Source organism: Mauremys mutica, chromosome 1, assembly GCF_020497125.1.
Source record: "Mauremys mutica isolate MM-2020 ecotype Southern chromosome 1, ASM2049712v1, whole genome shotgun sequence".
NCBI classification, from domain to species: domain Eukaryota; kingdom Metazoa; phylum Chordata; order Testudines; family Geoemydidae; genus Mauremys; species Mauremys mutica.
The window spans coordinates 29,572,191-29,598,571 of record NC_059072.1 but is presented as its reverse complement, the minus strand read 5'-3'; the positions used below and the strand labels follow the sequence as shown (position 1 = coordinate 29,598,571).

Sequence of the window (26,381 nt, the reverse complement as noted above, 5' to 3'; positions counted from 1 at the left end):
ACTTTATAACATACATGCACAGAGTGAGCTTTAGAGCATACACCCCAACTAAGAGAGAACTCACTCATACATTCAGCCTGACTCTGTGCTATTGCCACCAATTCTTCAGGCAAATAGAACACACAATTATAAGAAGGGGTTAAGATTTTCAAAGCTGACTAAAGGAAGTGGGTCCATATTCCTCAGACAGTTTTCAAAATATCATCCCAAGCCTTTTACCAATTAAAAGGATTTATCTGAGCCATTTAACAGTTTGGAAGTCTCAGTCTAAATGATTGACACACTAGCACTTCTATTTGTCTACATGTAATTATAGAATCTCAGAATGGCTAATAAATGTATAATATAGTCAAAGAGTTTTGTTGAAAACATGAAAGCTATTTTTGAATGGCAGCAACATATTGTGAATGAATGGAGCACATACGATCTTATGGGCCATTTGTTATTCAGAATCAATCTAAACCATTAATCACCTCGATAATGGTATCTTTACAAGGAAACAGTACTTATTTTATTCAAGCCAAGAATCTCAAGAATTCACAGGGTAAGAAGCACTTGTCACTATGACTTTGACTGTGAAGTGTACCATGTACACAAGTTTTTATTGACAACTGGCACTTCTGAGTTTAGTATTGGAAGCAACAGTTTTTCTGAAAAGTTCCTTTGAGTAACCCTGGGCTCCCACCACTGCAATTAAATTGCAAATCTGTTTCTTCTGGAAACATGTAAAAATGATGGTCTCAATTCTTCTCTGTTATATTGGTGTACTCATGATTTACAGGGGCGTAAATACATGAGCAGATTTTCACCAAGCACTCACTTGAGGAACACACAAGGGGTGTTGTGTAAGAATGATTTCTGCTTACGTAAGGGCCATTTTACTGAAAAATGCAACCTCCAGCATAAAGACCTAGATTCCACTTCCATTAGTCAATGGAAAGACTCCTTGATGTAACCCTAAGCTCTGAAATGCCAATTTTCTTGACTTTTAAAAGGAAGTACATTTCATATTTTATTCAAGTGATGTGCTTGTGAGCTGCCCTTAAATATTCACTAAAACAGCCTGACCACTGCAATAGCAAACAAGAGGATTTTACCAGTGATTTAAAGGAAAATCCGTCAGTATGGTACGAATCCATGGTCTTAAGGTTAAAGCGTCTGTGACCCAAATCTTCTAATCTACTTCAACGAGCACTGAAAAGGGCCCCAAAATAAATGCAATCTAGACCATTCCTAAAACTAGGCCCATAATGGAAATATCAGCAAATTTTTCATATCACAAAGAATGCAGATGGCTGCTGAACATTTGTGAAGCCACTAAATTACGAGTTTGCCACAATTTCAATAGACAGCACATTACCTATGTTTAGTCTGTCAAAGAGAAGCAAGTTCTGAGTAAAACTGGGCTCTCTACTGAATACAAACCTTTTTTAATAGTAACGTACTCATTAGATTTGTTATCCTTATGCATCTAGAATTATAAACATGTCAGTCTATATATAATGAAGCCTGCACTTAGAACCACATAAGCCAATAAAAATATTAAATAGTTGTCTAGTATAGGCTGGTCTTTAATAAGAGGCCAAATAAAATTCCTTAAGAAACCTTAGAAAGACGAGTGCTCCCCTAAGACAGGGGAATTACCGTTGGATAGGTTCCTCTGTGTATATAATAAAATCTGCTTGAAGATATTAGCTTGTGAGTGATTTGATAGTGAACAAAATATTCTGTAACACAAAAGGGGGTACCTTTAAATTACCTTACATATTTATTAACCACGAAACAAAACACCCCTTATTGAGTCATTCTTCCCTCTCTCCCCTCACACTCAAATGGTAAAGTTTCAACTAACCCTATATTATAATAACTTGCATCTTTCTTCCTAGGATGTCAAAGCATTTAACAATGGTGGGTATTGTTCCTATTTTGCAGATAGGGAAACTGAGGCAAAGAAGCCTGATTTTTTTGAAGTTAGTCACATTACAACTGCATAGGCAACTGGACAATTAGACACATAATAGCTATTTGTGCAAAATAAGTATTTGATTTTCACACACATTTATGGAGTTTGCATGCACCTAAACTCAAAAATCAGGTCCTAAGTGATTTGCCCAACATCACCCAGCAAATCAATGGCAGATTCAGGAACAGAACACAAACCTAACGGAACACAAACCTCGCCCTGACTGTCAGACACTCATTTTATATGCAAAATTATAAAGTTTGGAATGTTCTGCCATCAGATGCTCTGACAGGCGCAATGCTAACAACTCATATTAGGTGAGAGGCAAAAACAGAACTTACGGAAGTAAATAAAATAAGCCTTTGAGAAAATTCCAGTAAACAGATGGTTTCCTACATTGTTTTAGAGGCACAACGTGAGACTAGATACCTAGTCAAAAATAGATTGTTACCTCTAAACTCCCTTAATTTTTAAAAGTTTTTTTTTAAAATGTTTATTTTTCAACACTAATGTGGCTGCAATGTAAAAAGTAAGCACTCTGCTTGGACAATGAGAGCAGTGTAAACAGTTTCATTCTCTGGCTCTCCTGCACTAACACAACTAGTGTTAAATAGGATATTTATTTCTTACGCCTGTTTCCAAAGGATTAAAAATAAAAAAAAAGTTTTACAAAACCTAAATTTTGGGCCTAAAGGGACCTGACAGTGTGTCAAATCTATTTAAGACCATGGTTAAAACATATTATTAAATCCTGTAAACCATTAGGCACTTCATCAAATCTGGCAATAAAATTTGACATGATTTATACATATGTATTTTTAATCTGCATAAGAGATGTTAGATCCCTAACTCCAGGTTATCAAAGTGGAATACTTTCCTACTCTACATTACCCTTTATATAGAAAAAGAAAAAAACAAGTGCCAAAAAATCAGATTCCTTCATATCATGTGGTGAGTCAGTAAATGGCACCTTTTATGTGAAACCATCCATTGAGTAAATGCACAAGACATGAATTCAGCACCAGTAGGGAGTGTATGAGATCTCAAGTTAACCAGAATTTTCCACAAGAAGGGAGCTAAGATTTTAAAATGTTAAGACAACACGGCTTCATGTCATCACCAAAACTGTGTCTTTCATGTACCATTCACTCTGTGCTCCCAAAGTTGCCTCAAAATTTAAAAATTTGTATGAAATACAAGATTCTGCACTTCAGATTTACAGCCCCTTAAACTTGGATCATCAGACTTTACTACAAACAATGTTACTGCAAAAGGTAAACTTGAATGTCTCTTACACCGCACATTTTATTATGATGCCAGATGGGAAAGTATTAGTGTCAAAACATGAAATGTTTTTTCAGTAATTGTGTCTGTGCTCAAATTCACATAAAAACCCAGCATTTTTACAACCATATTTAAATTTAATTATTGTACACAGGTTAACAAAAAAGTATCACAAGTAAAACTAAACATTGGACTTAACAAAAACAATAGAGTGGTACAACGGGTGTTCAATTTTTCAGGAAATAATATTACAAATGACCATCTCTGAGAGTTTAACCTCACTAGGGACACAAAGTCTGTTAAAAATGTAGCTGTTATCTACTGAGCCACTTATCTTAGCACTACAGTATATCTGAAGTCGGAGTCCTAAGGTCAAGGTATTAAAAAAAAAAAGTCAAGAGTCAAGTCCCCAGAGTGTGTTAGTCACAACCATTGTATTTCTTTGAAGGGGGGGGGGGGGGAGAAGAGGAGAAAGAGAGGGGGGAAAAAAAAAAAGAGACCCCCAAAACAGATTCATTAAAAGGCTGCTGTATATAGTTTATCCTTCCCATAGCATACTCAGTTCAAATTACTGTTAATATCATTGGTAGTATGGTCTATATCTGGTTTGATCTGGGTGATGTGGTCCAGGAAGTGGGGCTTGAGAAGGTGGGCCTTGCATTCTTGGGGGTGGAGGAGGCCCTCTTGGAGCTGGCCACATCCCTGGACTCATTCCCCCAGGCTGTGTAAAAGGAGGGCTGAGAGTTCCTTGATCTTCACTGAACTGCGGCAAAGAGTTAGGATTATAGTGATGGGGAGGAGGTGCATTTACATTTACTGGTGGGCCACCATGTTGAGGAGGGGGAGGTCCTGGAGGAGGGTGATTCATATATGGTGGCATTTGGGCAATTATGTGTCCAGGGGGAGGGGTTATTGGTGGTGGAGCAGAGGTCATCGGTGGTGGTGGAGCTTGGCTATAAACCATATGAGGAGTACCTGCTCCCTGGGGAGGATGTTGCATTGGATGGCTTATTGGTGGTGGTGGTGGCGGGGGTGGTGCATAATGTTGCTGTGGAGGCATAATATGATGAGGATGGGATACCACTGGTTGACCCTGATATTCAGGATGATGATGAGCAGGTGCTGGGGCTGGTGGAGGTGGTTCTCGAGCACCTGAATTTGAATCATCCTGAATAGGGACAGTTATTAAATTGCTGTGTTTTCTTGTGGAAATACGAAACGTATCCTGACTGACCGAGCGTGGTGGTGGTGGAGCCATTGACATCTCTGCTGGAGGTGCACGAATGTCCTCGTGCGGTTGGTTGTAATGCTCGTGTTGCACATGCTGTAAAGGAGGTGGTGGCATCATGAGGTGCTGCTTTGGTGGAATATGGCTCATATGATGCTTATCAGGTGGCATTATGAAACGCTCAGGAATTTCAGCAGGAGGCGGGGCAATAGGAGGATGAACAGGTTCAAGTGGAGGACGGGTAACAGGTTTTCCAGCTCTCATATGACGATGGTTGATGTGAGCCTGTAAGTCTCTCTGAGACAAATATGTTCTCTTGCACCCTTGAACAATGCTACACATGAAGAGAGACCCTCGCACACATTGCTCAATTCGCTGCACAGGATCATTACAGCTAAATTAGAAAAAAAGATTGGTTTATTATCATCACCAACAGCTCTGAATCTAGAAATATTTACACTAAACGATCATTCCACAATTCTACACATTAGAAATGGCATTTCTTAGTGCCAACGCAACATGAAAGGCTTGTATTTCCTTAATTCAAATTAAATTACAATATTTCAAAATTAGACATTCTCCTATAGAAGCACAGTTACAAAGTACATCAACATTTCCCGAGGAGAAGTTTAGAAATTACATCCCATAATCTGTATCATAATCGAAGATGTGTCAAACAGCACAAAAGAGAAGGGGTTCTTGAGATTAGGAACATAATTAGGGTACACAATTAGTAAGTGGAGTCTTAATTACTAGTGAACTGTCATTTGCTTTATTGCAGGTAATAAGGGGAAGATTGAACACATATGTCAACTACTTATTTAAAATATCTTCTATTTACCATTTAAATTAGAGCTGTCAATTAATCAGTTAATTTACACAATTAACAAAAAAAATTGCAATTAATTGCAGTTTTAACTGCACTGTTAAACAATAGAATACCAATTGAAAGTTATCAAATATTTTTCTACATTTTCAAATATATTGATTTCAATTAAAACAGTATACAAAATTGACAGTGCTCACTTTATATTATTTTTATTGCCATTTTTACAGTGCTAATATTTGTAAACAAAAGAAATGGTATTTTTCAATTCACCTTATACAAGTGCTGTAGTGCAACTTACAAATGTTGATTTTTTTTTTTTTGTTACATAACTGCACTCAAAACCAAAACAATGTAAAACTTTAGAGCCTACAAGAAGTAGGACTGAGTGGACTTGTAGTTTTACATTTTTTTTTTAAATGCAGGGTTTTTTGTATATAATTCTACATTTGTAAGTTCAACTTTCATGATAAAGAGACTGCACTACAGTACTTGTATTAGGTGAATGAAAAATACAATTTCTTTTGTTTCTTTTTTACAGTGCTAATATTTGTAATAAAAAATAATATAAAATTAGCATTGTACACTTTGTATTCTGTGTTGTAATTGAAATCAGTATTTTGTGTTTTCTACATTTTCAAATATTTAAATAAATGGTATTCTATTTTTTTTTAATTGTAAGATTAATGACGACTATTATTTTTTTTAACTGCTTGACAGCCCTAATTTAAACATCAACAGTTAAATTGAATCTCTCAGTATCTGGATGACAATGTAGTGTCAAACTACAACCCCTCTAGTGCAGCAAAAGCATTCTCTGCTTCTTCCTATTGAGCTGTTTTTCCACCAACAAAAATTATGTACATTAACTAAGACATATGTGAGAATAAGCAGTTTAAATTATTCCAGTATATTCTCCCTTTTTAATAAACAATCACTAGTGAACTTACCCTGGGCACATCTTGTCACCCTTCTTCTCATGTAATATAGCACAGTCATAGCAGAAAACATGCTTGCAAGGTATCTAGAGACATACAAACAATCGCTTCATTAAACCATTATGTGTAAACCAGTATGTCATTTATAGAATGTATTTTTATGTATTTTTAAATAAGTTTTGATACATTCCTCCCTCATGAACATGCTTTCTCATTCTGTATCTTCCTGAAAATAAAATTTGTACATTTAAGTTGTCTGTGAAATGCATGCTGGGAAATGGACAAGATACAGCTACATGTAACAAAATATGCAGTACCTTTGATGGGACGCTTTCAAAAATAGCTTGAAAAAGTTTTGCCTGTATGTTTTGCATTTTAGTTTTTAATGGTAAATTCCATTAAAAACTAAAATGCAAAACATACAGGCAAAACTTTAAATAAAAGAATGCACATGCACCACAAGCTCTTCCTATAGCAGCGAGGCAAGGCCCTTTATGGAAACTACAGCCATATATTTCAGCTGTCCCTGCTACTGGGACTTAGTAACACCAGTACTTCATGCTTTAGCAACTGGCATTCTAGGCTTCCCCTCGCTAATCAGTCCTTTTAGCAGGACTCAGTGCACTGCTTCTGCCAATCTCCCATGTAACTGTGCACACATTAACTTGGATGGAGCTTGCACTTCTCCAAATCAAGTTGAAAATTTCCATCCTGGCAGTTGGAATAGTTCAAGTTCTGTGACAGGTCAGCGAAGGCACAACTGAACAGGACACAGTGGCTTTAACAGCTAGTGCCCAAGGTCCATGTCTCGCTAACTGGTACAGTTCTCCAAATAGACTGGTATTCACCCATGTTTTAAAATAAAGAAGAGACTACACAGCAGAGTTTGATTCACAAGGCAGCCTGTAAAGTTCTTAACTGGCAGATCTGAGCCTTGGCATTAAAACTGTGACTTCATCTGGACTACAACTATAAATGACTCAAGGAATCAAGTTACCACATTGTTCTTCCCAAGCTAGTAAAAACATGGTTCAAAGATGTAGCGTAGGTGTGTTTTTAATTGTTCCCACAGTCAAATTAAAATCTGGACAATCCAATTACATTACAGAGACATAGTTAGGGCTAGTCTGCACAACTTTTAAATGGTCAAAGGCCAAAGTGGTGTAACAATTCCTCCTGACTTGGTCATAACCATAGTATTGGCAAGACCTAATGAATCAAACTACATTCCTGAAATGCTTTTCAACACGCCACAGATGCTACAAGAAGCAGGTGAGTAAGAGGAAAGATTACAACTTAATGCAACACAAATGATTCACTGTCTATAAAATTTAAAAAATAAAATTTAAAAAATGCACCCATGAGCATCTTAATAATAAAGGTTGGTTGTCCTGTATTAGAACGATAAAGGTTAGTGACTCAAAATGCAATGCTAATTTTTAAAAAATTAAGCCACTAAGTCAGATCCCTCAGCATCTATTAACCTGTAGCCAATATTTTAAATTTTATTCTTTGCATTCTGTTATTTCACTGTTTTAAAGGGGCATAGAAATTATTAATGTCTAGTATTTACTAACTCAGTTAAAGTCTTCAAGTAAGATACAATGCTTAGCTTAAAAAAAGAAGTTGCTTTAAAGCTAAATGGGCCTATTCTGCTTCCACTGAAGTCAATAGGTATTTTTAAATTGACTACAATGGCAGCAGGATCAAGCACCATGTCAGCCACTTTTCCAAAGCTATTCTATCCCTTAATTAAGCAAGGAGACATCAGCAGAAGATATCTGCAACAAGAACAGTTGGGAGTTCTTGTACAAATTGAGGCCTTGGTTTTATACTGAGATGCACTGGGATATACCCTTTTGCTCATGCAGAGCCCCCTTGAAGTCAATGAGCTCTGCATGGGACAGATATACATCGGTGTGCATCTCAATGCAGGATCAGGGCCTAACTTTATAATAATTCTACTTTGTGGGAAGCTGACACTCCTATTTAAAAAAAAAAAAGTTAAGTAGCTGTCATGCATGATGTTACACTTTCACCAGCTAACTACCCATGTGCAAATGGGAGCACTGAGAACTTGTCCAAAAACAGGTATAGACTTCATGTTAGTTCACAGTAGGGTAGCTCTTCCATCAGTACAGCTCTACTCACCATACGCCCATACAATTTGATAGGCAATCCACACTTGTCACAGAAATGGACTGGGGTATCATCCTTTTCTCCGAGCAAGTTTATCTGTCAAAATAGCATTCATTAGGGCTCTCTATTTCATTAGGTTATTACCAATATGCTTGAAAGTTCACAAATATTTAATAAGGAAAAGAGAACTACATACAATCTGAGAAACACAGCACAGAATATATTTTCAGGAAGTCAAAAAGCAGTGGTAGTGCTTATTTTTTATTGGATTTCTCTAAAGATAAGTAGGGTGCTCTGCGCTCTAAGAATAGTAAGAATTAGCTGACACCCTATGATTTCAAATGTAATGTATAGTATCATCAGAACTATTGCATTCATGAGTGTACCTTAAAGTCCCAAAATATGTGTCCAGGGAATCTTCTTGGATTCCCAAACATGTCAGCTCCTTTGCACTCATACCGCTCCTCTTCATTATAATCAAATTCTTCTGGGAGAAATGGGAGGGGAGAAAGAAAAAACAAAACACACTTCTAGTACATATCATAATTTTTCTAATTGACCCAAGTTGCTATTAAAAACACATGTAATTCTACATTACAATCATCAAGAAATGCTACAGCATTTCCAATGTCTGCAGCCTGGCTTAAATCCATTCGGCAAGGAAACGTAACAGAAATAGTGCTATGCTCTGAAGACAGAGACCATTTATTTTTTTATACTGCAGCAGCACCTAGAGGCCTCTATCAGGTATTCTTCTAAGTTTGGACAGCATCTAACATGCTAGTTCTACAATACTGAATAACCCCCCACTCCCGAGCACTACTGCAGTATAAATAATAATAAATAACCCTTTCCTTCTATGGCATTAAACTATTTAAATTAGTTTACCTTCATCACCAGCCTGTGCCTTTGAAGGCATCCTGTTCATAATTCTTGGAGCACGTGGTGCAGGTTTGGTTTTGTTGGGCTGTTTGGAGATGAGCTTTATAGGGATTCGTCTGCGAACATCAAGACCACCCAATGATCCAGAACTATTAGTGCCTTGCAAATCATTGTCTATACAAGAGAAAAATATGTTTACTGTCATTTTCCACTTATTTTATACATTAGTTTCTGAAAGGGTTAGATATTAGCAGAGACATTTTAAGGAAAACACTGATTTTATTAAAGCTAGTTTCAGACTTCATTTACTCTACCAGAATTTACTTGTTTGAAAAAAAATCTTAATCTACTGCTCACATGGTGCCTTCAAACTGTCAGGTCATGCCAACAGTATTGGTCATAAATGCAATTATGCAGTAATATGACATTTATAATGAAGTCAATTTAGGAGTGAATCAGTCTCTCTCTCTCAAACTGTAACTTCTTTGTGGCAGAGACTGTCTTTTTATTGTGTGTTTGTACAGCATCTTGCACAGTAGTACCCTAATTCACAATTAGGGCTCCTTGGAATAACCACTGTACAACTAATGAACAACAAGGATCTTCCCTCAGGAATGGTTTGGTATATGCTGTTTGCAAGGGAAATCAAAAGACAAACATTCTGTTTATGATCTTGGGCAAGATAATAGAACAGCTGAGATGGGGCTCGATTAATAAAGAATTAAAGAAGGGTACTATTATTAACGCAAATCAACCACCATTTACAGAAAACAGACCTTATCAAACTAACTTGGTATCTTTTATTTATGAGATTACAAATTTGGTTAATAAAGGTAATGGTGTTGATGCAATATACTTAGACTTCTGTAAAGCGTTTCACTTGGTATCGCATGATATTTTGATTAAAATCTAGACCAATATAAAATTAACATGGTACATATTAAATGGATTAAAACTGATAGGCCTCAAAATGTAACTGTAAATGGGGAACTCGCCATTGAGCACGTGTGTTTCTAGTAGGGTCCCACAGAGACTGGCTCTTGGCCCTATAATATTTAACATTTTTATCAATGACCTGAAAGAAAATAAAATCATCACTGATAAAGTTTGCAGATGACACAAAAATTGGGGGAACGGTAAATAATAAAGAGGGTAGGTCACTGATTCAGAGCAATGTGGATCGCTTGGTAAGGTGGGCACAAGCAAGCAATATGTGTTTTAATACGGCTAAAGGTAAATGTATACACCTAGGAACAAAAAAAATGTAGGTCATACTTACAGAATGGGGAACTCTATCCTGGGAAGTAGTGACTGAAAAAGATTTGGAGGTTATAGTGGATAATCAGCTGAATGTGAACTCCCAATGTGATGCTGTGGCCAAAAGAACTAATGTGATCCTGGGATGCATAAACAGGGGAAATCTTGAGTAGGAGGCTGTTTTACCTCACTGTACTTGGTGCTGGTTAAACTGCTCCTGGAATACTGTGTCCATTTCTGGTGCCCACAATTCAAGAAGGATGTTGATAAATTGGAGAGGGTTTCAGGGAAGAGGCATGAGAACGATTACAGGATTAGAAAAAATGCCTTATAGTGACAGACACAAAGAGCTCATCTATTTAGTATAACAAAGAGAGAGTTAAGGGGTGACAATTACAGTATCTACATAGAAAAAATATTTAATAAGGGGCTCTTCATTCTAGCAGGAATGGTATAATACGATCCAATAGGTAGAAGATGAAGCTAGACCAGTGGTCACCGACTGGTCAATCCTAGAAGATCTCTGGTGGTGCAGCGGGGCTGCTGCTAAGACAGGCTCCGTGCCTGCCCCGGCCCCACACCACTCCCAGAAGTGGCCAGTGTGGTTCTGGGGGGAAGGGTCACCCTCCACACGCTGCTCCTGCCTGCAAGCACCGCTCCTGCAGCTCCCATTAGCCAGGAACAGGGACCTGTAGCTAATGGGTGCTGCAGGGGCAGTGCTTGCAGAGAGGGGCAGCGCATTGAGCCATGTGGCATCCCCCTCTCCCAGGGACTGCAGGGGCACGTTGGCCCCTTCCGGGAGCAGCGTGGGGCCGAGGCATGCACGGAGCCTGTCTTAGCATGACTAGCTACCTGGTGAGAGGCTGCACCTCAACCCCCAGCCCTGAGCCACCACCCTGAACTCCTTCCTGCACCCCGAACCCAAGCCCTGAGCACCCTCCCAGAGCCAGCACCCTTTACCCCCTCCTCCACCCCAACACTCTTCCCCAGCTCGGAGCCCACTCCTGCACCCAAACTCACTCTCAGAGCCCACACGCCGCACTCCTTCCTACACCCCAACCTCCTGCCCCAGGCTCAGCCCAGAGCCCCCACCCACACTGCAAACTCCTCAGCCCCAGCTTAGAGCCTGCATCCCCTCCCAAACCCCTACCCCAGCCTGGTGACAGTGAGTGAGGGTGGGGGAGAGAGTGAGTGTGGCAGGGCCTTGGGGGAAGGGGCCAGCAGATCCTAGGTTGCCCTTAAATTCAAAAAAAGTGATCTTGGGCATAAAAAGGTTGGAGACCACCGAGCTAGACAAATCCAGACTGGAAATAAGGTATACATTTTTTGAGTGAGGGTAATTAACCATGGGAATAATTCACTACAGTCATGGTGTATTCTCCATCAGACAATTTCTAAATGAAGATGGGATGTTTTACTAAAAGATATGATCTGAGAATTATTTGGGGGAAGTTCTATGGCCTGTGTTATAAATGAGGTCAGACTTGAGGACCAGAGTGATCCTTTTTGGCCTTGGAATCTATAACATCTTATTTAACACATCACTGGAACAGCAGTGACCAAATATAGCAAACAGAACTACCAAGGCTTTACCAGCACATCTGATAACATATATATGTAAAATTAAAAATTAAAGGCTAATCCTCCTACACACATAGGAACGACCATACTGGGTCAGACCAAAGGCCGATCTAGCCCAGTATCTTGTCTTCCGATAGTGGCCAATGCCAGGTTCCCCAGAGGGAATGAACAGAACACGTAATCATCCAGTTTTCCATCCCCTGTTGCCCATTCCCATCTTCTGGCAAACAGAGGCTAGGGACACCATCCCTACCCATCCTGGCTAATAGCCACTAATAGACCTATCCTCCATGAACTTATCTAGTTCTTTTTTGAACCCTGTTATACTCTTGGCCTTCACACACACACAGCTCTTAAGAGCTGTTTTAAACCTTAAATCTCTGGTTCAAGGGAGGCAAGAAACACCTTGACACATGCCAATTCCCAAAACAATGGGCAACGACAATGTGTAGGCAATAAACAGGGTCCTCATTACATGAAAATATTATGCATCTGTATTGCTGTAGCACCTACAAACCCTAGTGATGGATCTGAACCCCACTGTGCTAGGTGCTGTACAAACACAGAAAGACAGTCCCTGCCCCCCAGCAGTTATACTTAAGTATTCTACTTAGATTGTAAAGACAAGAGAAAAATATGGAGGAGTACAAAGTAGTAACGAGAGACACAGAGGCAGTTTGGACTAGTGCATCACATAGGCAATATAATCAAGCTTGTGGATGTTCCTCATATTAGGAAATCGTGAATCCTTTTATAACAAAGCATATGATGCTGCTCATATGCATTCCTGGGCAGCCAACTTAAAGGAGCACTGCAATTTCAGTGCAGAGGTCAACAGGGGGAGCAATTCTGAGTTGCATGCTGAGGCACTGCAAAAAAGCTGATAGTCCCTATCTGCAGAAAACTGATGTGTCTGCACACATGGAATATAGAGATTAGATATACATTTTAGGCCATCCAGTCCATCTCATTGCTAGTGCAGATACATAGAAGAAAAAGTTGCATTCTGGTATTTCAAGATCAAAACCTTCTGAGAAAAGTAACAAAGATGATTATGGGGCTTAATTTGGCATTGAGTAATTGAATGAGGTATTATTTTTCGAGAGAAGAATAAAAGAATCAAGTATGTATCAGTATGGCTAAACAGGAGAAAAAGTAAGAACTGTTTAGAATGGTAGAGAATGTATTTATAATCAAGAGTAATGGGATGATACTGCAAGTTAAGTCCCCTCCATCTGAAAACCTAGCTAGTGTATGAAATACAGTATTCCAGATAAAAAGAGCATATGTACCTCCTCTCTGTACTTGCACGTGCTTTTACACGGGAAACTCTTCTGGGCAAAATAACTCTTCTGATTATTTACTGGGCAATTTACCCCAGATGCACTAACTGTGCTAACTACACAGATAATATTGCAAAGAAAAAAAGAACTGTAGATCAAATATTAGAAAAACTTCCTAACAGGGAGATTACTGGGGCTGTAACCTTTTCCCAAACACTTGGAGGATTTAAAACTAGTCCGGATAAAACACTGAAAAAGTTACAGAAAGGAAAAAACCTATAGTGACTTCCAGGAAGTAGACCAGGGGTCGGCAACCTTTCAGCAGTGGTGTGCCGAGTCTTCATTTATTCACTCTAATTTAAGGTTTTGCGTGCCAGTAATACATTTTAACGTTTTTAGGTCTCTTTCTATACATCTATAATATATAACTAAACTATTGTTATATGTAAAGTAAATAAGGTTTTTAAAATGTTTAAGAAGCTTCATTTAAAATTAAATTAAAATGCAGAGCCCCCTGGACTGGTGGCCAGGACCCAGGCAGTGTGAGTGCCATTGAAAATCAGCTCACGTGCCACCTTTGGCATACATGCCATAGGTTGCCTACCCCTGAAGTAGACTGACAGATCTAATATGTCTTTTCTAGCTGTTAAATTCTATGGGCCACGTTTGTCTGGTGTAATTCCACTGACTTCTGAAGTAAGTGGAGTCACACCACAAATTAACACATCTCTATGAATCTCTGAGTCTCTTGTCACAGTTCTGACCCAAATAAAAACTACCAGAGCCCATTCAAATTCATGTAAGAGGAATCTTATGCTTATGAGTTTTTATAAATTTCAATTTTCAGTTGTGTTCCAACACATTTTAATTAACTGTCAGTTAGCAAACAACTGTAGCTTCTTATTTAGTCACTTGTTTCTGTACATGATGAATAAGGCTGCAAATCTTTCAGGGAGATCACAGATTCCGTGACTTTCCAGGACTTCCGCACCAGCAGCGGCTGACCCGCACCAGCCTCTACTGCAGCAGCCCTAGGCAATTGATCCCAGGTGCTGCGCAAAAGCAGCAGTCACGGAGGGGTGGCAGTGGAGCCACGGGCTATCCTGTGGCCTGTAGGGGCAGGGCCATAGGCCATCCCATAACAGCGGGCTGCCTGGCCCCCCACTTTTACTCAGGAGCGGCAGCGGGGCCCCAGGTCACCTGCCCTCTTTAGGAGCATCAGCAGGGCTCTGGGTTGCCACCCACCCCCAGATGCACCGCCCCTCCACTCCAGCAGGTTAGAGTCAATTAGCGGTATTTTTAGTAAAAGTTACTGACAGGTCACTTGCCATGACTTTTTGGTTATTGCCTGTGACCTGTCCATGACTTTTACTAAAAATACCCGTGATTAAATCTTAGCCTTAGTGATGAACTCTAGGCTACATTCAAAGTAATCTCCAAACCCAAGCTATATATACACAGCAGTTACAAAAGGTGTGCATCCAAGGAGGATTTGCAGCAACCAGGTAAAGAACAGTGTTCAATTCAGGTATTTCTATGCCAGAAACTTTGAGAACATCAACATAGCATGCTGCAAGCAGAATAAGAAAATAAAGTTTTAACCAATGCCACTATGATAAATCTCAAATTTTAGAAAAATCTTGATATTTTACTACTCAGGCAAAACCTTGATTTTTAAATGCTCCTCTCAGGCCCACACATCCAGGAAAATGCATGGAATATGCCGCCAAAGAAGCAGCATAGTACACTAAATATTTGAACCTGCAACCTTTATATTAGTCTGCAATCCCTACTGACTTGCCTGCTTCTTAGACCAATGGATGAGAACCATTTACAAGAAGTGCAGGGCGTTATACATACAGTACATACTCATAGCATGGCAGATACAGCCAGGTGTTTCCCATCCTCTGCTAACGACACACCAAGAGCCAGAGGCCCTTGCTAAGTTAGTACAAGGTGGACCGATCCTTCAGCCCGGAATGAAGGACCTCGGCCACTGCTCTGGCAGTGACGTCTGGGCGAGTTCTGCTGCGGGACCCCCCGCCCCCACCCCAGCGCATGGCTACGCGGGCGGCGGAGGGGGCCGCACAAACCACACGGCACCTAGTCTCAGCCTACGGCTGCTCCCACGTCACTGCCCCCCCGGGCGGACAGTCACAGCGGCCTTGGGATCGGCGCCTGCTCCGCGGCGGGGCCCGGTGAGACTAGGGCCCGCTGTCGGGGTGGGGGTTGGGGGGCGCGAGGGCTGCGAGGCCCGGCCGAGTCCCCTCCACCCCACACTGCGGGCCGGCGGCGCTGGGGTCCAGGCCGCGCCCCGGGCCCTCTCCCCATGGGGGTCGCCCCGTGGCCGGCTCCCCCGGCCGCACCGCGCAGGGCCCCGGGGCGGGCCCGCCCGGGTGTAAATGCGGCTCCCTCCCTCTCCCCTCCTCACCATTGTGGTCCATGATTCGGCGCGGGGCACTGTGGGAGCGGAAGCCACCGCGCCGGAAGGGCGGGGCCGGAAGCACCCGGACAACGGAAGCGGAAGCTGAGCTGTCAAGGGGGGAGGGGTCTGGTTAGAGGAGAACCCAACTGAGCCGCGCGTGCCCGGGCAAAACGAATAGATCCCGTGCAAGCTACAGCTCCCAGTGTGCACTGCGGCCGGCCCGGGGACTGTAGTTACCAGCATGCTTTGCGGGCGCCACCGGCCCATGTTGGGAGATTTACTCTGCATTGAAGGCCTGTCTTGGCCCGTGGCATGCCGGGAGTTGGAGTCCCACCGTGAATTGCTCTCCGCTGCGGCCGGCGGTGCAGGAGGCGCTCCGGCGGGGCCGCGCGCGGGGCGGGGCCGCGCTGCTGTGGGAGCCCGCGGCGCGTCCCAGAAGGGCCCCGCCCGGCCGGGTGCGAGCCCTTCGGGCTCCCTCCAGTGGCTCTTTCGGGCTTTTGTCCGCAGCTGCGTGATCTAGACGCGGACTCTGGGCTCTGAGTGAGTGAGGAGAGTCTCCCCGTATCGCGCGGCTCCGGCAGCTGGTGCATGATGGAAAACACCCCAGGTTGCAGGCCTGGCAGGCAGTGAGTGAGCAACATGCCCCCAAGGCTCACAGGCAGCGCTTCCCCAGGCTCCAACTCTGCGGTCTGAACCAAGCCCAGCCGGAGGGGTCCTGTAGCCCTTCTCTGACCTCACGGGGGTTTGTCAGGATCTTTCTGGTGCGCACACACACAACGGTATTGCCTTTGCAGGAGTCACCTAAGGGAATGCAGCAAAGAGTCCTGTGGCACCTTATAGACTAACAGACGTTTTACAGCATGAGCTTTCGTGGGTGAATACCCACTTCTTCAGACGTTTTACAGCATGAGCTTTCGTGGGTGAATACCCACTTCTTCAGATGCTTGCATCTGAAGAAGTGGGTATTCACCCACGAAAGCTCATGCTGTAAGAACATAAGAACATAAGAAAGGCCATACCGGGTCAGACCAAAGGTCCATCTAGCCCAGTATCTGTCTACCGACAGTGGCCAATGCCAGGTGCCCCAGAGAGAGTGAACCTAACAGGCAATGATCAAGTGATCTCTCTCCTGCCATCCATCTCCATCCTCTGACGAACAGAGGCTAGGGACACCATTCCTTACCCATCCTGGCTAATAGCCATTTATGGACTTAGCCACCATGAATTTATCCAGTCCCCTTTTAAACATTGTTATAGTCCTAGCCTTCACAACCTCCTCAGGTAAGGAGTTCCACAAGTTGACTGTGCGCTGCGTGAAGAAGAACTTCCTTTTATTTGTTTTAAACCTGCTGCCTATTAATTTCATTTGGTGACCCCTAGTTCTTATATTATGTGAATAAGTAAATAACTTTTCCTTATCCACTTTCTCAACATCACTCATGATTTTATATACCTCTATCATGTCCCCCCTTAGTCTTCTCTTTTCCAAACTGAAGAGTCCTAGCCTCTTTAATCTTTCCTCATATGGGACCTTCTCTAAACCCCTAATCATTTTAGTTGCTCTTTTCTGAACCTTTTCTAGTGCTAGAATATCTTTTTTGAGGTGAGGAGACCACATCTGTACACAGTATTCGAGATGTGGGCGTACCATGGATTTATATAAGGGCAATAATATATTCTCAGTCTTATTCTCTATCCCCTTTTTAATGATTCCTAACATCCTGTTTGCTTTTTTGACCGCCTCTGCACACTGCGTGGACATCTTCAGAGAACTATCCACGATAACTCCAAGATCTTTTTCCTGACTCGTTGTAGCTAAATTAGCCCCCATCATGTTGTATGTATAGTTGGGGTTATTTTTTCCAATGTGCATTACTTTACATTTATCCACATTAAATTTCATTTGCCATTTTGTTGCCCAATCACTTAGTTTTGTGAGATCTTTTTGAAGTTCTTCACAATCTGCTTTGGTCTTAACTATCTTGAGCAGTTTAGTATCATCTGCAAACTTTGCCACCTCACTGTTTACCCCTTTCTCCAGATCATTTATGAATAAATTGAATAGGATTGGTCCTAGGACTGACCCTTGGGGAACACCACTAGTTACCCCTCTCCATTCTGAGAATTTACCATTAATTCCTACCCTTTGTTCCCTGTCCTTTAACCAGTTCTCAATCCATGAAAGGACCTTTCCTTTTATCCCATGACAGCTTAATTTACGTAAGAGCCTTTGGTGAGGGACCTTGTCAAAGGCTTTCTGGAAATCTAAGTACACTATGTCCACCGGATCCCCCTTGTCCACATGTTTGTTGACCCCTTCAAAGAACTCTAATAGATTAGTAAGACACGATTTCCCTTTACAGAAACCATGTTGACTATTGCTCAAGAGTTTATGTTTTTCTATGTGTCTGACAATTTTATTCTTTACTATTGTTTCAACTAATTTGCCCGGTACCGACGTTAGACTTACCGGTCTGTAATTGCCGGGATCACCCCTAGAGCCCTTTTTAAATATTGGCGTTACATTAGCTAACTTCCAGTCATTGGGTACCGAAGCCGATTTAAAGGACAGGTTACAAACCTTAGTTAATAGTTCCGCAACTTCACATTTGAGTTCTTTCAGAACTCTTGGGTGAATGCCATCTGGTCCCGGTGACTTGTTAATGTTGAGTTTATCAATTAATTCCAAAACCTCCTCTACTGATACTTCAATCTGTGACAGTTCCTCAGATTTGTCACCTACAAAACGTCTGTTAGTCTATGTTAGTAAAACGTCTGTTAGTCTATAAGGTGCCACAGGACTCTTTGCTGCTTCTATAGAACCAGACTAACACGGCTACCCCTCTGATACTTGACCTAAGGGAATGTCACCAGCTACCTTAGGTATGTACAAAAAGAACAGGAGTACGTGTGGCACCTTAGACACTAACAAATTTATTTCAGCATAAGCTTTCGTGGGCTACAGCTCACTTCTTCGGATGCATAGAATGGAACACACAGACAGAAGATATTTATACATACAGAGAATATGAAAAGGTGGAAGTAGCCATGCCAACTGTAAGAGGCTAATCAATTGAGATGAGCTATCATCAGCAGAGAAAAAAAGGAGAACTTTACATGGACGGTTTGTTTACCTGCAGTTTCCGCAGGTTGGGCCAATCGCAACTCCCACTGGCTGCGGTTCGCTGTTCCAGGCCAATGGGGTCTGCGGGAAGCGGCACAGATCGGCAGAACCTGCAGATGCTGCAGGTAAACAAACTGTCCCAGCCTGCCAGCGGATTTCCCTGATGGGCCACGGGCCAAAGGTTGCTGATCCCTGCTCTAGAAACTCTTGCATCCGAAGAAGTGGGTATTCACCCACGAAAACTCATGCTGCAAAACGTCTGTTAGTCTATAAGGTGCCACAGGATTCTTTGCTGCTTCTAGAAACTCTTGTAATTTTTCTCTGACCCTAACTTATATTTGCAATGTCTGATTTTGAATTTCTATACAGTAGGATACAGTCATTTGTCCAGGCTTTAGCCTTATGGGTAGTAGGCAGGATGTGGAGCTTTCAAAAGGCCTCTGCAGACATAACAGGAGCAATGAGTTCTTACAAGTGCAGGGGAGGACAAAGAAGGGAGCACTTATTTCTCTCTCAAGCGCCATGGGAACCATGGGCGGCAGGTGAACTGTGGGCTCAGGGAGGCTAGCCCCTGGCCCGGTCCTTCTGCCTGAGAGCCTGCCCCCCGTTCCTCTGCCAGAGCCCCGAGGATCCCCTCCCCCCACAGCTGCCCAAGCACTCCCAGCTCCAGGCGGGTGGCACAGCACCCAGCACTGGTTGGACAAGCAGTGCAAGCACTGGCTTCAGCCGCCTGGAGTCCCACATTGAAGGCCAGCCCCCCACTAGCCCCAGCCACGGGGAAAGAGCCACAGGGCCTGGCAGGAAGCAAGCAGGAGGAGGTCTGGGGGTCGGTGGGGCCATGCTGTTTGGGGAGGCTCAGCCTTCCCTGGCCTTTGATACCCACTGCCGATGATGGGACTCTTGCCTGCAGCCAGGCCTTGGAGGAGTTTCAGTGTGTGGAGACATTTCCTGCACAAGATTGTTGAGAAATCACCTTAGGGTCTACGGATGGTGCTAAAGAGAGTGGCCACAACTGCAGAGCCACGAATCCACAGCAGCTGTTCTGCAGCTTTTAGGGGGCTCGTGGCTGATGCTGTTTCCAGTCATCTGCTCATGAGCGGCCTGTGTCTATCTAGGGGGCAACTAACAGTAGGGGAAACTGTTAGCTTCTCATATCAGTGTCTTGTAAATTCAACTAAGGTCAAAATAGTAACAATTCCCACTAAATTCAATTCAGTGGGAGTCTTTCCAGTGACTGTTGCCCAATCCGATCGCCATTGAAGACCCTGCAATGAGGGAAGCTGGTATGAAAGTGATAACATTTCTGAGAACACTAAAAAGGTAAAATATGGGGGAAAATAAGAACCCTATTTCCACATTGTGCATTTACTTCTTCCAGACAACATATGACAAGAAGTAACAAAAGAGCAATACTGAGAAAAATAAATGCAACACTAAGGGGTGTTTTTCAGTATGCACAATGTTTATTCCTGAGGTCACTGACAACATTCCTGTAAAATACAGTACCTTTTCTAGATGGTAAAAAGATTAATAAAATATCTCTCTCTTTCAAGGTAAACCTTTGACATACAGAGATCTAACAGTATTAATAGTCACAAAATGCTTAGAAAAATACCATTCCTGTATTATGCTTGAAAAACAAGTATATCCAGCGGTGCTTCTGAGGGGTTTATGCATGAGTGCAAAGTTCTGCAGTGTTTTAGCTCTATTGTAAAGTACATTACTTTAGTATCCTTCATATAAAAATAAGTACGTCTCCCTTGCATCCCACCCCACCCCCATTGAACAGAGATATTTGAAATTTTCTTCATGATGTCTATTGTTGTTGTTCTTAGAGCTTGGATGGGTGTATTAAATTAAGAATGTAATGGAAACCCATGAGAACAGTCTTATCTGAACAACTGTAAATATACTCAAAAAGAACATGAGTACTTGTGGCACCTTAGAGACTAACAAATTTATTTCAGCATGAGCTTTCATGAGCTACAGCTCACTTCTTTGGATGCACAGAATGGAACACACAGACAGGAGATATTTATACATACAGAGAACATGAAAAGGTGGAAGTATGCATACCAACAGGAAGAGTCTAATCAATTGAGATGAGCTATCATCAGCAGGAGAAAAAAAACTTTTGAAGTGATAATTAAGATGACCCATAGAAGGTGTGAGGAGAACTTAACATAGGGAAATAGATTCAATTAGTGTAATGACCCAACCATTCCCAGTCTCTGTTTAAGCCTGAGTTAATTTTATCTAATTTGCATATTAATTCGAGTTCAGCAGTCTCTCTTTGGAGTCTGTTTTTGAAGGTTTTTTTGTTGCAAAATTGCCACCTTCAAGTCTGTCACTGAGTGGTTAGAGAGGTTGAAGTGTTCTCCCACTAGTTTTTGAATGTTATGATTCCTGATGTCAGATTTGTGTCCATTTATTCTTTTGCGTAGAGACTGTCCGGTTTGGCCAATGTACATGACAGAGGGGCATTTGCAACAAAAAAAACTTCAAAAACAGACTCCAAAGAGAGACTGCTGAACTCGAATTAATATGCAAATTAGATACAATTAACTCAGGCTTAAACAAAGACTGGGAATGGTTGGGTCATAACATAGGGAAATAGATTCAATTAGTGTAAAGTTCTCCTCACACCTTCTATGGGTCATCTTAATTATCACTTCAAAAGTTTTTTTTCCTCCTGCTGATGATAGCTCATCTCAATTGATTAGACTCTTCCTGTTGGTATGCATACTTCCACCTTTTCATGTTCTCTGTATGTATAAATATCTCCTGTCTGTGTGTTCCATTCTATGCATCTAAAGAAGTGAGCTGTAGCTCATGAAAGCTCATGCTGAAATAAATTTGTTAGTCTCTAAGGTGCCACAAGTACTCCTGTTCTTTTTGCGGATACAGACTAACACGGCTGCCACTCTGAAACCTGTAAATATACTGTACCAGTAAACTCAAAACACATACAAACATGACTCAGATAAGTGTATATGCAGCCCATGAGTGTGAATAATTGTCCTATACCCCCATTCTGCATTAATTCATCCTGGATAAAAAAAAAATATATATTTAAAAGGAAAACGTATTTTTAAATATCCTTGTATTTTATTATTACTCTTCTTAAATGCTCAGGCAGCAAAAGTGCAAGACAGAGCCAAACCAAAATACCGGATCCAAAGCCATTTACATTTGAGGAAAGTTTGGATCAGGATTCAAACTTCAGAGTGACGGCCCATCTCTAGCAAGACAAAAATGTTCTGCCAGTACTACTCTATTATTTCGTGATATTCCTTACTACATGTTCCTCAGAAAAATAAAAGCCCAAATGGTTTCTAACAATTTAAGTTAATCAAAATATTCAATATTTTGTAAGTGTTTACAGTTTCTTTTATATAAAAGGTATATAAAATGGACAACAGTTGATGAGAAGTAATGTTTCTGAGGGAAATTGGCCTGATCCTTCATTGTTGCACACACACGACTTCCACTGACATCAGTGGCAGTTTATTTGAAACTCAATTCTGCCACCATTTTCAGATCAACATACATAAGAATAGCAGAGGCAAGCTCTTAGCAAGTTTGTGAATGTGGAGATCAGTCCTGCAAGGTGCAGAGCACTCTAGCCTGACCCAATGAAGCACTAAGCACTTGAATAGTCCCTGTCATACCCATAAAGGGAAGGGTAACAACCCTCCTGTATACAATATTATAAAATCCCTCCCGGCCAGAGGCACCAAAATTCTTTTACCTGGAAAGGGTTAAGAAGCTCGTAACCTGGCTGACACCTGCCCCAAAGGACCAATAAGGAGACAAGATACTTTCAAATCTTGGAGGAGGAGTGGGGTTGGAAGGCTTTTGTTTGTGCTCTTTGTTTGTGTGGTGTTCGCTCTTGGGACTTGTAGAAGGGCTCGGCCAAGGCTCGTCCCTCTGCGGCGCGGTGGGGGATTCCACCACCTCACGATAGTTCACTATGGGCCCCTGCCCTGGGTCAGGGCTGGCCAGTAAACAGTCAGGAGCTCGGGCCCTTAGGCAGGGCCTGAGCCAATAGTTCAGGATGAGCCCAGGCCCTGAGTCAGGGCAGGGCAGCAAACACACAGGAGCTCAGGCCCTTAGGCAGGGGCTGAGCCAATAGTTCAGGATGAGCCCAGGCCCTGAGTCAGGGCAGGGCAGCAAACACACAGTCAGGAGCTCAGGCTTCTGAGCATCTGGTGTGAGGGGGAGACGGCCACCTGTGAGGGGGGACGCAGGAGATGCGCTGCTGTGTCAGTGGGGATCCTGACCGCAACACACTGACATGGGTTCTGGCTGGGCTGCAGGCAGACCAGGGTCAAGTGCCCCCGGACTCCCCCTCGTAGGGTACCTGGGTTAGGGCAGTGTTCTCTGTGGTTTCCAGCACCATCAGTTCCTCTGGGTAGTGGGCAAGGGGTTGGCTCAGCTGCTCCTCAGGGTAGGTGGCCAGGGGTAGGCTGGGCTGCTCCTCAGGGTAGGTGGCCAGGGGTAGGCTGGGCTGGCCTGGCCAGTCCTCGTGTTGGCCACAGCCTGCCAGTGTGTCCCAACCCGCAGGCATTTGGCCTCTCCTGCAGCTGGCTTTCAAATGAGCTCTGCAGTTGCTCTTTTCTACTTCCTGTCCTGTGCCCTACCCTCTGGGGGGCGGGTGCAGGACACGCTGGCTGCACCCAAGTTGGAGCTAGGGAGGCTCATCCCTCCGCGGGGCGGTGGAGGATCCCACCACCTTGGTACAGGACTAAGAGGGACCAGACATCAATCCATGTTCTCCAAATCTTTCTGAACAAGTCTCTCATAATTCAAACTTGTAAGTAACAGCCAGACAAGGCATATTAGGTTATCTTTGTTTTCTCAACTTGTGAATTTTACCTTTGCTAGAGGGGAGGTATCCCTGTTTTGTTGTAATTTTGAAACTAAGGTTAGAGGGGGTTCCTCTGGGCTCTTTGAATCTGATTACCCTGTAAAGTTATTTTCCATCCTGATTTTACAGAGATGATTTTTCCATTTTCTTTGTAATAAAATCCTTCTTTTAAGAACCAGACTGATTTTTCCATTGTCCAAAGACCCAGGGGTTTGGGTCTTTGATCACTTTGTAACCAATTGGTTAGGATCTTATTTTCAAGCCTCCCCAGGAAAGGGGGTGTAAGGGTTTGGGGGGATATTTTGGGGGAAGAGGAACTCCAAGTGCTCCTTTCCCTGTTTGTTGTTAAATCACTTGGTGTTGGCAGCATACCAGGTTTTAACCTAAGCTGATAAAAATAAGTTTAGGGGGCTTTCATGCGGGTCCCCACATCTGTACCCTAGAGTTCAGAATGGGGAAGGACCCCTGACAGTCCCATTGATTCTACTCATGCTTAAATTTAAGTATGTGCTTGTGTTTTGCTGGATTGGATGAGAATGCTCAACACCTTGCAGGATTGAGCCCTTTGTGCTTTTGAAAGTAGTAGCCTATTTGACTGTCCTCAAAACCCCTTGTTTATCCATAGGCTAAGTACAGCATCACACTGTTATGCCAGTGTTTCAGCTCTGCCAGAAAAAGGACCATCTCTGGGTAAAGGCCCAATCCAGCTCTCGGTGAAGTTACTGGGGGGTTTATCAGCTGACTTTAATGGAGGTTCAGCAAGGTTCTCAGAGAGATAATCTGTGCTACTTAGTGCTTGGCTTCCCAGCTGAGACTGCCAATTAATGCCAGTTGTGATGGTGGTAATTTTCTGTGTGCAATGTGTGAGTGGTTGGTCCCAGTGGAAATTTTGTGTGATGCTTTAATTACAAATTTTATTTCACTGTAATTTTAATATGTGAAGATATCAAAATGATCACAAAGTTTAGACCATAAATGTGATGTAATCTAGAAACTTATGTATTGTAAGGACTACGTATGGTTTTTATGGCATGTTTTTTCAACATTATATATTGGTAGATGCCACAAGGAATTTCAGTTTTAAAAACGAATTTATTTACAATTTAATTTAATATTTAATGTAACAATTTGCGTAATTTTTCATCTAAACATATAATCATTACATGGGAACAATCATTTCTTACAGAGCCAATATAAAGCCTTAAAAACAGAAGTTAAAAGTGTTTTCTTGTAATCCTAAATTTTGTGTAAATTATTGCACTAGGGGATTGTAAACTTTTAAAAGTCCACATTTTTTAGAAGAATAGAAGCAGTTTGTAGAGTATTACAAGAATGAAACAGTTTATGCAGATAATTCTTCATTAAACCAATGATACTGTTATATCCCATTTCAAAAACCAAACTAGATATTAAGTCAGATCTTTACTCCAGGTTTATAGCAGCCTGTTCCACAAATTCCATTAATTTCAATGGGACTATTTGTAGAGTAAGGTACTGTGCAATCTAGATATGTTTAATTTCAGTAATGATTATTAACCAGGAGTGCATGAGTTACTAACAATAGCACTAATGAACCAAGACTCTTAAGTAATAGCCCTCTTATTGAGCCTTATACATATATATGGTTAACATTTTATAGCAATATAGTAAAGTTTTGAGTGAATAAATTTTACCTGTACTCCATTTCTGTTACATAAGGGATTTTTTATATTGAGACTGTAATACTGCAACAAACGCAGGAATTATTTTGAAGGACTAATAGATAAATTTTAAAGACGTGTGTTGTTGAATGCAGCAGTGTTAACGTCTTGCGAAACTAATTACATGGGATTGCAGATCCTTTTGCAGGTCAGGGCCTAGGGCTGCTACTGCCTATTGCTTCCCTTTTGTGAGGAATTTATTATTTGTATTACAGTAGCACCTTGAGGCCTCCCATCACGGTTGGAGCTCCATTGTGCTAGGCACAATACAAATACATAAGAGACAGTTCCAAGAAGAGCTTACAATCTCCTCAATCCCTGGGGCTGAGTTACCATGAAGAAGCTATTTTTTCCTATATGCATTGATATACCTGTGGGTTATATACACAGCCCGACAAACCCTAAAACTAGTTGCAATTTCTGTAATGGTTCTGATGATCTGCCTCCCATATCTTGCCAACACTGATTCTGTGAACACATTTTTCTGATCAGACTTGACTGTTTCAAGGATTACATGTCAATAGACAAAATTTGGAGATTTACAGAGATCTGCAGAGTTCAGACAAAGAAATTAGTGTTTTCTTTAAGTGCAAAGACAAGTCCCAGTGCAGAAAATGCTTATATAGTATTGGTGCCTGAATATTGCCATGGAGTCCAAGATATCTGTAATAGTTTTCCTTCATGAAGCAAGTCTGCGCATGGCCTAATGAAATAAGTTTTAAAAGATGGGGGATGGTGAGAGGGAAATGGGTGATTAGTTCTGTGTACACACCATATTAAAAAAAAAAACTTTTGCACATATATTACTATACAACCAAGAGGTTCAGTGCTGGCTGACTGAGTCCAGGGCTGGCTCCAGGCACCAGTTAAGGAAGCAGGTG

At 41.9% G+C, this 26,381-nt stretch overlaps 2 protein-coding genes across 10 annotated transcripts in view; both read right to left on the bottom strand.

The window, feature by feature from the left end:
• Positions 1 to 1,588: 1,588 nt before the first annotated feature.
• CBLL1 (Cbl proto-oncogene like 1) lies at positions 1,589 to 15,960 on the bottom strand. Of its 9 annotated transcripts, XM_044990490.1 has the most exons (7): positions 15,251 to 15,265; positions 9,618 to 10,754; positions 9,267 to 9,434; positions 8,765 to 8,865; positions 8,391 to 8,474; positions 6,252 to 6,325; positions 1,591 to 4,869 (listed from the first exon to the last, which is right to left on the bottom strand). In XM_044990490.1, exons 3-7 carry the CDS (start codon positions 9,304 to 9,306, stop codon positions 3,828 to 3,830), a joined length of 1,341 nt encoding a protein of 446 aa, XP_044846425.1. In that variant the 5' UTR covers positions 9,307 to 9,434; positions 9,618 to 10,754; positions 15,251 to 15,265; the 3' UTR covers positions 1,591 to 3,827. The 9 variants fall into 9 exon arrangements, with proteins under 9 accessions (XP_044846398.1, XP_044846385.1, XP_044846393.1 ...); XM_044990463.1 differs by lacking the exon at positions 9,618 to 10,754 and having other exon boundaries at positions 1,589 to 4,869; positions 15,251 to 15,491; XM_044990458.1 differs by lacking the exons at positions 9,618 to 10,754; positions 15,251 to 15,265 and adding an exon at positions 15,813 to 15,960 and having other exon boundaries at positions 1,590 to 4,869; positions 8,765 to 8,862.
• An 8,207-nt stretch (positions 15,961 to 24,167) lies between these two features.
• Positions 24,168 to 26,381, bottom strand: part of LOC123377385 (pendrin-like) — a 33,302-nt gene continuing 31,088 nt past the window's right edge. Inside the window, exon 21 of the mRNA XM_045030238.1 lies at positions 24,168 to 26,203. Within this exon, the coding sequence (XP_044886173.1) occupies positions 26,180 to 26,203 (24 nt within the window). The 3' untranslated portion in view covers positions 24,168 to 26,179. The remainder of the gene's footprint in view (positions 26,204 to 26,381) is intronic.

Bases quoted from the DNA above. Each gene is read 5' to 3' on its own strand.
- CBLL1 (XM_044990448.1), bottom strand. From the start codon at position 9,465: ATGACAGTAAACATATTTTTCTCTTGTATAGACAATGATTTGCAAGGC. The intron at 8,475-8,764 runs GTACACTCATGA...CTATTTTGACAG, and splicing joins ACATATTTTGGGACTTTAAG to ATAAACTTGCTCGGAGAAAA. The intron at 6,326-8,390 runs GTGAGTAGAGCT...GTATGTCTCTAG, and splicing joins TCAAATTGTATGGGCGTATG to ATACCTTGCAAGCATGTTTT.